This window comes from Cyanistes caeruleus, chromosome 1 (assembly GCF_971803275.1).
Source record: "Cyanistes caeruleus chromosome 1, bCyaCae1.hap1.1, whole genome shotgun sequence".
Classification (NCBI taxonomy): Eukaryota; Metazoa; Chordata; class Aves; order Passeriformes; family Paridae; genus Cyanistes; species Cyanistes caeruleus.
The window spans coordinates 152,115,752-152,126,253 of NC_141701.1; the positions used below are offsets into that span (position 1 = coordinate 152,115,752).

General features: G+C 51.0%; 1 protein-coding gene across 43 annotated transcripts in view; it reads left to right on the forward strand.

The window, feature by feature from the left end:
• The window catches only part of MAP4 (microtubule associated protein 4), a 145,978-nt gene that overhangs the window by 90,362 nt on the left and 45,114 nt on the right, over positions 1 to 10,502 (forward strand). For 29 of the 43 annotated variants that reach the window (XM_086850636.1, XM_086849445.1, XM_086849153.1 and 26 more), the window contains exons 10-12: positions 1,278 to 2,069; positions 3,492 to 3,635; positions 4,307 to 4,453. In XM_086850636.1, coding sequence (XP_086706762.1) covers positions 1,278 to 2,069; positions 3,492 to 3,635; positions 4,307 to 4,453 — 1,083 coding nt within the window. Of the gene's footprint in view, positions 1 to 1,277; positions 2,070 to 3,491; positions 3,636 to 4,306; positions 4,454 to 5,490; positions 10,429 to 10,502 lie in introns of those variants that run through there. The other 14 variants (XM_086848087.1, XM_086848197.1, XM_086848398.1 and 11 more) reach the window with 2 other exon arrangements.

Here is a 10,502-nt window from a genome sequence, read left to right on the forward strand (position 1 = left end):
CAACAAAGCCAAACCCAAGTGAGGGTTGGTGCATGATGGATCCTTTCGGTTTGGTTCACTAAAATATTTGTTATATCTAAATGGATCCTTAAAGTACCATTTTAAACGGGAGTTTTTCCATTTTTCTGTTTCTTTCTGACTTCAGTTGAAGTATCTAATTTAGATTTCATACATTTTCCATTGGTTGGGGAGGATATTTTTAGATGTGACTGAAAAAATCAGTAGAAATGTTATTTTTTTGGTGATCAGCAATAGATGGGAGATGTTCAGGGCACTGAGCTGCAGGACACAGAGGGTGGGCAGAGCTTGGGGCTGTCGAGATGAGCTGCAGAAGAAAGATCCAGTGCTTCTGGCACTGATCATTTGGAAAAGCTTCCCTCTGGACAGCTGAAACATTAAACAAAAGCTGACTGAAAAACCTCCTTTGAGGGGATTTTAGGCAAATAGGAGCTTAAATGCAGAGGTTTGATTGTGCTCTGAAGTGACAAATGTTGGTTTGGAGCTACCAGCTCGGTGTTAGGAGATACTGTGTGAAAAATCAACGAGGCCAGTTTGAGGGAATAGAGGGAATGTGGGATTTGTGGCATAGAGGGAATGTGGGATTTGTGGCAGGATTTTGTGGCAGGAGCACCAACCAAACCCCCCAGCAGCAGCACAAATGGTGTTTAGGATGAGGTGTGTGGCTTTGGGGTGTGTCAGGACTTCCTGCTCTTGGGAAAGCCGCTGGGCTCTCACAGGTGATTCCACATTCTCTGTGTCCTGCAGCAGAGGGAAAACCAGGGAAGCTTTCCCAGGGTGGCTGCCCCATCCCTTGGAAGTGCCCTAGGCCAGGTTGGAGCAGCCTGGAATAGTGGGAGATGTCCCTGCCCAGGAGAAGGGAGTGGAACTGGAGCTGGGACATCTCTAAGGAGCCCCCAGCTCAAACCATCCCAGCACTCTGCACAAGCCTCTCGCTCTGGGCCCTGCTGGAATGTGCTCCTGGCAGAGGATCCAGCAGCTCTGGCCCTTTGCCAGCTGTGTGGCATCAGGGAGGTTGGGAGCAGAATCCATCCAGCCCTGGCTGCAGATGGGAGCCCCACTGCAGGGCACGTGGGGCTGCGGCAGGAACAGCTCTTGGATGCACCCAGGAGCGGAGAAAGAAGGGGGTGCAGTGCTGGCAGGGGGGGAAGAGGTGCTGGAAGCCAAGAGGGAGCGAAGCCTGTGTGTTCCCCAGCCATAAAGCAGCAGGTCAGGGGTTTCCATGGTGCTTTTCCCTGATCCCTGGTGTTCCCGGGCAGGTGCAGCCTCTGTTCCCGCCGCCGACGCCGCGTCGCTCCCCGCAGAGAAAGCTGGAGCTGTCCCTGCTGCAGACACCAAACCTCCCCCAGCTCCAGGGGCTGCAGCTCCTGCAGCAGCTGCCAACCCTTTCCAGACCACGGATTTGGGGTTTTCTCCTGCACCTGAAGCCAGCCCTCCCAAAGGCGTCAATGACATCTCCACCCCGGGGACGGAGCTCGGCTTCGCCCCGGCAGCAGATGCTGGATCCCACCGTGGGCTGGAACTGGGGTTTGCCCCAGCAGCAGGTGTGGAGTCCCACCAAGACATGGATTTGGGATTTGCTCCAGCAGCAGGTGTGGAATTCAATCAGACCATGGATTTGGGATTTGCTCCAGCAGCAGGTGTGGAATCCAATCAGACCATGGATTTGGGATTTGCTCCAGCAGCAGGTGTGGAACCTCACCATGCCATGAATTTTGCTCCATCAGCAGATGTAGAACCTCACCATGCCATGGATTTTGCCCCAGCAGCAGATGTGGAACCTCACCATGCCTTGGATTTTGCTGCAGCAGCAGATATCAAAGCTCAGCACACCGTGGGCCCTGAGCTTGGCCTGGCAGCAGATGCAGAGTTTGCCCCAGCAGCAGAAGCCAACCATCAGCACAGCCTGGATTCTGGGTTTGCTCCTGCAGCTCCAGCCAAGCCTGTCCCTGCTGTGGACACTGGGAATGTGTCAGTGCAGGCTCAGCCTGGCCCTGCAGGGGCTGCTGTGTCTGCTGAGGCTGCCCTTCAGCAGGACAAGTCTCCTGCAGGTGAGTGAGTTTTCCCAGATCCCACAGTCCCACTTGGAAAAGGCCCCTGGGGTCATGGAGCGTTGATCTGGCTCCTTGAGGAGAGCTCAGCTCTGCTCTGAGGATGCACAGAAAACCCTTCACAGGGATTCCTTACTTGTAAAACATAAAACTAAAGGTTTTTAATGATGTTTTTAATTTTCATTGGCCATTCTTAGCAGTGCTGAGTGGTCCAAGGACAGCCACGGAGAGGGGTTGGCTCGTCCCTGCTGGTGCTTGGCTTTGTGTCACCACCACCCTCAGCTCTCACCAGAATCTCCCAAATCCTGCAGGACACAGAGCTGACAAACAGAGCTGCTTGAAAACAATTTCTGAAAAGGCTAAAAGGCTTAGTTGATGATTTTAGGACCTTTCTTTGGGATGGCTGTAGGTGTTGAAGTGCTGGGAAGGGTGTGTTTGGTTTTCCATGTGCAGGTTTGCTGTGCTGTGTGGATTTCTCCAGGGTCACCACCCCTCTGGAGAGAAAAACTGCTCTCCAAAATTATATTTATATTTATATTTATATTTATATATTTATATTTATATTTATAATTTAATATTTATATTTATATTTATATTTATATTTATATTTATATTTGTATTTATATTTTATTTATATTTTTATTTTATTTTTATTTTTATTTTATATTTATATTATTATTTATATCATTATATAATATAAATATATATAATATATAACATATTATATTATATATAATTATATATAATCATATATAATTATATTATATATTATAATATATTATATTATAATATTATCTAATTATATATAATATATATAATATTATATAATATATATAATATATAATATATTATTATATAATAGTATTTATATTATTATTTCTATTATTTATATTTCTATTTATATTAATTATTATTTATTTTATTTTTATATTATTATTTATATTTATTTATATTTGTATTATTATTTATTTTATATTTATAGTATTTACTTTATATTTATATTTTTATTTATATTTTTATTTATATTTTTATTTATATTATTATTTATTTTATATTTATATTACTAAAACACAGCAAATAGTCCTGGGCAGAGGCAGCAGATTGGTTGTGGATGGGGTTGGAGTGAGATATTTTTTATCTTCTAACACTCTTTAGTTTAACAATGAGGATAAATTTCAAGAGAGAAGTTTCAACAAAAAAAACCCCACTAGAATGCAGTGACTGAGAGATCCAGGTGGGTGAATGAAAGAGGAAGTGCAGGACAATGCAGAAAGGTAGAAAGATCCTAAAAATCAGGTTTTGAAAGTGAGGAAACCCTTCAGTTCCTTGCAGAAAATAAAAAATCAAGCGAGGGAATGACTTTTATCTTCTATAATCTGATCCAAATTTTAAAAATTTTTACTCTTTACCTTCCATTTGCAGAAGCACCAGCAAAGGTGGAAGCAGAATCCAAAGTCCCAGAAGTTTGTGTGGATCACTCAGAGAAGATGAAGGACAGAAAAGCCCCTCCAAGCCCTCTGGACGAGCACTTTCCTGGGAAAATCAGCCAGCAGCCGGAGCCAGCAGGTGGGAAAAGCAGCCAGAGCAGAGCTCTGCCCCACACAGACAGAACACAGGCACCAAACTCAGTCTCCAGCAGGATTTTAATGTTTTTGCCATTCACACAACTTGTCCTTTTCTTCCCTCGTGCACAGTTGTTGGACCAATGTCTGTCGTCGTTTTGCTTTCCATTTAAAATTGAAATAAAATTAATTACGGAGAGAACTGCTCTCCCATGTAATTATGGCTCCCAAATTAAAGCTGGCTCTAATTATGCAGTGAGGAATGTTGTGGTGGCTGTGTGGATGTATTGTAAGGTGTAGATGAATACAAGATGATCAGGATTAGCCAGGGACTCCAGGCTGATAATGGAGCTCGTTCTGGATTTGAATTCCCAGCAGGAAGCTGGGATAGTCTGAATTGGGTTGATTACAAAGAGGAAAAAACCCAAACAAACCCTCACCCTGTGCTTGAGCCCTGAAACAGCCCCTGCTTGGTGTTCTACCACCATCATAGCATGAACAAAATAGAAAATTGCTGCTGGAATGGGATTGTGAGGAGATGAGCCAGCCTTGCCTCATAAACCCCATTCCTGTTGAACACAGAATTGACCCCTCTGCAAGGGCTGGGGTTCAGCTGCAGGCTGCCTGAGTACTCCTGAGACCTGAAGCTTTCTCTTCCTGTCTTTCATGTTCCAGCTGAAGCAAAAGGAGCAGTAGAAAATAAAGACCTTCCAGAAAAATCTGCTCCTGCTGAGGATGGTGAGGCACAAAAGGAGGAGGCTGAGCACAACCACATCCAACACGCAGAACCTCAGGAAGGGAAAACCCTGCAGGAGCCCACAGGTAGGATATAAATCATAATACAAAAAAAAATCACTCAATTTCCTGATGGAAAGCTCCTCTGGGAACTCTTCACCCTCTGCTCCTGGCTCTGGGGCCACCTGGGCAAGCAGGAATGTCTTGGTGTGGCTCTCAGCGTTGCTGGTGCTGGGCTCACCCTTCCCTCGCATCCCTGCCCTCTCCAAGGCTCTTTTCCCTCCATATTCCAACTAAAAGCCCCAATCTGTGTGCTCTGAGTGCTTTTTCACTGGGGCTGGCTCACAGCTGTGCTGGGGGATTGCAGAGCTCCTCATCCTCTGCCATCAGCACCAACTTTGGTTTTGGTATCGAAAAGGATCGCTAATTCTCAGGAGGATATTCCCAGTGAGGATCTCCTTCCCAGTCTGTGTAATTGCCAGAGGAAGATGGGATTTTCTCCTGCTGCACTGAGCCAGCCTCCAGAGGAGCTGGTGCTGCTCACCCTTGGTGTGGAGGAGGATTTGTGGGCCAGGGCTAAGTGACAAACGAGTGCTCCTGTGCTGGAGCTCAGCTGAGGGATCCCCAGGGACACACAGCAGGTGACCTTGGGCCAGAGGCTCTGCCTCCCTCTGCTTCCTCCCTGCTGCTGGGGAATCTTGGCTCTCCTGCCCCCATCTCTCTTCCCATCTTCCCACTAAACTTCTGTTTTCCCACTCTGGAAGGATGCCAGCCAGAGATATAAAAAGGCTCTCTCTGATCTTGTCTTGCTGAGACAAAATGGATCCTTAATGTATTTTTAAAAAGCAGTGGCATGGTGCTTTTTGGTGGGGTAAGAGCCTGTGTCAGACTCGTGTTTAAGGAGCACTGGTGTATGGATTTGGGGTGGATTGCACAGGTGTTGGGGTAAATACCTGCCCTGGGCCTCTCAGGGTGGCTCTGGTGTGATTCCAGCGCTGGGAAATCTGCACATCTGCCTGTATGGCCTGTTTGAGAGGGCTGCAGTCCCACCCAGAATATATTTATTATTTCTTTTATCCAGCAAATAGCGGCCTTGATGTTTGAGCAGGCTTCCTGTATTCCAGGTCTTCCCACTGCACAAGTCAGGCAAGCTCCCAAATCCAGGGACCGTGGGTTTGGCAGAGCAAAACCTGCCCCAGAGCCTCTCACAGATGTGCCAGAGGAGCATCCTGTAGGTCTCCCACAGCAGAAGAGTCCTGAGCCCAGAGCAGATCCCTGTTCCACAGTGGAGCTTGGCTGTGGTGCTGGAACATCCCCTCGCTTTAGGGTTCCTCACAAAAAGGCCACCAGTGTCCCCAAGGAGCCTGTGGAGAGCTGCAGAGATCCCTCCCAGGAAAGCTGGGATTTGGAAAGTGCCGTGGTGAAGAAAAAGAAAAAGAAACCCAAACAAAGGAGAAACCAGCTGCCAAGAGGGATGGAGCTGTGGGATGAGAACGGAGCAGGCTCCAGAGCTGCCAGGAATGCTCCCTTTGGGCTGGAATGGCAGAATCCAGAGCCTGAGGGAACGCCCTCAGGGAGCAGAGCTCTGGATGTGCCAAAAGATGCTAAAATAACAACTGGGAGTCATATCCTGGATGAGCAAAACTCCTTCCCAGAGCCAGCCCCGGGACAGCAGCCCCCAAAATCCACTCTGCTGGGTGCCAGAGCCTGGGAGGAAGCGAAAGCAGAGGGAAGGAGAGGTGACAGCTGGATGCTGGAATGTAAAGGCAAGAGCAGAGAGGTTCCCTCGGAGCAGGGGGGCAAGACTGAGGTGGAAGAATCTGCTCCAGCTTCGGGAGCCAGCGGGCCCACGGAGAGAGATTTCCCCGGTAAAAGGGAGAGGAGGGAGCACAAGGAGTCAAGAGACACCGACCTGATGGTCCATGAGAGCAAAGCAGGAACTCCCTTACAGACCAAACCAAAGGAATTGCCCCTTTCCCATAAAAATAAAGAGCCTAAAACCTCATCTCCAGGGCAGGAAGCACCCAGTGGCTCTGTGCATCAGCTTTCCCTGGAAACAGCAGCTGAGAAAAACAGGGAAAAAAGCAACGGGGTTGAAAAGGAACCCCTCAAACAGCCTCACCTGGAGGACAAGCTCCCTGCAGAGCCAAAGGCAGCTGGAGAAAGTGAAACAGGGTCAGAGGGAGGGCTGCAGACCCCAAGAGATGCTCCTGGAGCTCCTGTTCCAGCTTCACTTCCACCAAAGCTTGGGGAGGTTCCAGCTGTGCAGGGCAGAAGGGCCGAGGGTGTCCCCGGTGCTCCCAAACATCCCTCCCCTGCTGGGGCAGGGGGCTGGGGTGGGGCAGATTCCCCAGATCCAAACCCAGGGAAGGGATCCCCTGCTCCAGAGCAGAGGGCTGGGAGAGATCCCAGCTCCACACACGGGATGGAGAGGCCTAAAAAAAAGCGCAGCGAAGGGAAAGGCAAAAGAATCAAAAGCTGCTCGGAGCAGATGGTGCTGGCAGAGGATGGAGGCAAATTCACTGAGGGAGGGAGGACAGGGGAGGATGGGAAGGAAGCAGTTTATCCTGAAAATGGTCAGGGGGTTCCTGCCAGAGGACACCCATCAGCCAGCACTACAGACAAGCCCAAAAAAAGAGGCAGCGATGGAAGGAGCAAAAAAGGGGAAAGGAGCTTTTTCCAGCAGCCTTTCCTTGAGAGTAAAATGGATGCAGGGAGTTTTCCTGAGGTAGCTGGTAAGGTGAGGGAGGGCAGTGAGGAGGGCAGAGCAGGGGGCTGTGTCCCTGCTGGGGGCTTGCAGGAAAATGCAGCTAAAACACAAAGATCAATTGAGCTGGGACTGGAGAAACAGAAAGAAAATGTTGGGAAACCTGAAACAGCTGATCTGAGAGCTTTAGACCAAGCTTTGCTACTGGAGAAGAGCAAAGAGGAAGCCAAAATTCCTGCTCTGGCTGCCACCACGAGCCTGACTAAAGAGGTGGATTTGGTTGGGAAAGGCAGAGAGGCCGGAGGTGGCGCAGGGCTGGCAGAGAAAGGCAGGAAAAGGAGCAGTGATGGGAGGAGGAAAGAGGCTGAGCACAGCCCCTGGGGACAGGCAGCTGTCCCGGGTGCTGGGGGGGACAGCAGCCAGCAGCAGGAGCCTGGGAACAGGAAGGAAACGAGCCTGGATAAGGAGAAGGGATCTGGTTTGCACAGAGAGAGGTTGGCGGAGGAGCTGGGGAAGCCCAAAATCCAGGGTGGCACTGGCAGCTTCTCTGAGCTGCCAAATCTTTCAGGCCAGAAAACTGAGATTTCAGAGGCAGAAATTGGCAGTGCTAAGGAAAGTTGGCCCATGAATAGAGGGAAGGAAGCAGAGAAATCCCAGCCTCTCCCAGAGCACAGGGCAGGGATGCACAGTCCCAGCAGGGAACTGGGGATGGACAAGGCCAGGAGTAAAAGCAGAGATGGGAAAGGCAAAAAGGCTGAGCACACACCTGAGCTGCAGCCAGGCAATGTCCCTGCAGTGGGACACAGCCAGCAAACTCAGGCTGAGAAAGGCAAAGAGAATTCCAGGACTCCAGCAGCTCACCTGCCTGATCCTGCCAAGGTAGAGGCTCCTGCTGTGCCCCTGGAGCCAGGGAAATCACTCCCAGGTGATGAGGAGAAACACAGAAATGGGGAGCCTGACCCACAGCAGCCTTTTCTGCTGGAGCATAAAGCAGGAGCAGGGATCTTCCCTCCTCCTGGCCTGGAGATCAGGGACAAAGCTGAGGCAGGAGGTGCCAGTCCTCGCAGCAGGAATAAAAATTCTGTCCCAGTGTCAGATCCCAGCCTGGCCCCAGTCACTGAGAGATCTAAAAAGAGGGGTTATGATGGAAGCAGTAAAAAAGCTAAAAATGCTTCCAGGCATGTTCCTCTAGAGGCAAATCCAGAGAGGAGTGAAGCACAGCCTCCCCTGGGATCTGGGCTGGGATGTGGGGTGGAAGACACAGATTTTGTAGATGAAAACAGAAACATTAAAAACTTTCCCGCTGGCCCTCAAAGACTTGGGAATAATAAAAGAAGTGACTTGAAATCCGTGGCTCAGAGCACAGCAAGTGGTGCCGGGGGTGATGCTCCCTGTGACCTCCCAAAGCAGAGGGAAGGGGCTGCAGGGACTGGGGGCCTTCCTCCTCCTCCTCCTCCTCTTCCTCTGGAAGCAGAGAACAGCAGCAAGGAGCGTGGAGCTGGTGCTGAGAAGGAGATGCAGAGGTGCCATGAGCAGCCCACCAGCCTGGGACACAAAGAACCTGCCCAAGACGTGTCACAGAGAGGTGGCAAACGCAGAGAGGCTGAGGTGTCACACAGAGGCCAGCCCAAGGACAAAAGTGACCTTTCCCCCGTGGCAAAGGTGGATGATAAAGAAACAAAACCCTCTGATGAGAAGCCCAGCAGTGCCAAGGCTCCCTCGGAGCTTCCTCCGAAGCACGGAGCAGCCGTGGGGGGCACGGGGCGAGCAGAGACCCCCAGAGCAGAGAGGGGCTCTGGGAGCCTTCCCCCAGCCCCTGCAGGGTCCCCTGCCAGCACTGGGACCCTTCCCCCAGCCCCTGCAGGGTCCCCTGCCAGCACTGGGACCCTTTCCCCAGCCCCTGCAGGGACCCCTCCCAGCACTGGGATCATTTCCCCAGCCCCTGCAGGGACCCCTGCCAGCACTGGGATCATTTCCCCATCTGCAGGGACCCCTCCAAGCACTGGGAGCCTTCCCCCAGCCCCTGCAGGGACCCCTGCCAGCACTGGGACCCTTTCCCCAGCCCCTGCAGGGACCCCTCCCAGCACTGGGATCATTTCCCCATCTGCAGGGACCCCTGCCAGCACTGGGATCATTTCCCCAGCCCCTGCAGGGTCCCCTCCCAGCACTGGGACCCTTCCCCCAGCCCCTGCAGGGACCCCTCCCAGCACTGGGATCATTTCCCCATCTGCAGGGACCCCTGCCAGCACTGGGATCATTTCCCCATCTGCAGGGACCCCTCCCAGCACTGGGATCATTTCCCCAGCCCCTGCAGGGACCCCTCCCAGCACTGGGATCATTTCCCCAGCCCCTGCAGGGACCCCTGCCAGCACTGGGACCCTTTCCCCAGCCCCTGCAGGGACCCCTGCCAGCACTGGGATCATTTCCCCATCTGCAGGGACCCCTCCCAGCACTGGGATCATTTCCCCAGCCCCTCCAGCCGTGTCCCAGGCTGTGCCAGGAGCTGGGGTGGACAGGAAAGCTGGAGGGGACACGAGGAGCGAGCAGAGCTCACCCCAACACCAGGGCACTGAGCCTCAGGCTGCTGGCCCTCGTGGGGCAGCTGCCCAAACCACCCAGAAACAGCCCAAAGAGAGCAGAAAAGGGCCCTGGCAGCCTGCAGAGGAGGGCCCTGCTCCTGCTGCTGAGGCTCTCATGAAGGATGCTCCTCGTGGAGCAGAGCTTCTCCTGAAGGATGCTCCGGTGCCAGAGGCTGAGCTGGATAAACCTCAAGACAAAACCAAAGAAAAGGATTCTCGAGACACAAATAAAGAAACTCAAGATACAGCTAAAGAAAAGGAGTCTCAGGACACAACTAAAGAAAAGAAACCTCAAGAATTAACTAAAGAGAAAAAATCTCAAGACATAACCAAAGAGAAGGAACCTCAAGAAGTAACTAAAGAAAAGGAATCTCAGGGCACAACCAGAGAAAAGAAACCTCAAGAATTAACTAAAGAACAGGAATCTCAAGAAATAATTAAAGAAAAGGAGTCTCAGGACACAACTAAAGAACAGGAATCTCAAGAAATAACTAAAGAGAAGGAGACTCAGGACATAACTAAAGAAAAGGAATCTCAAGACATAACCAAAGAGAAGGAACCTCAAGGAATAACTAAAGAGAAGGAACCTCAAGCCCCAAGTAAAGAAACAGAAGAATGTGAACAGAAAGCAGTGAAAGAGGCAAAGAAAGAGAGATTGAAGGCAGCAGAGCAGCTCAAGGGCTACATGAGACCCACCAAGGCCCGGGGGGTGCCAGCCCCGGTGGCCAGGCCAGCGCTGGCCAGAGCTGGTCCCCGGCAGGCGCGGCAGGACAGAGGTGTGTGAGTGGCCAGGGACAGAGCTGTGTCCCTGCCTGGCCTTGAGCCTCATCCTGCTGTGGCATGAGGGGTG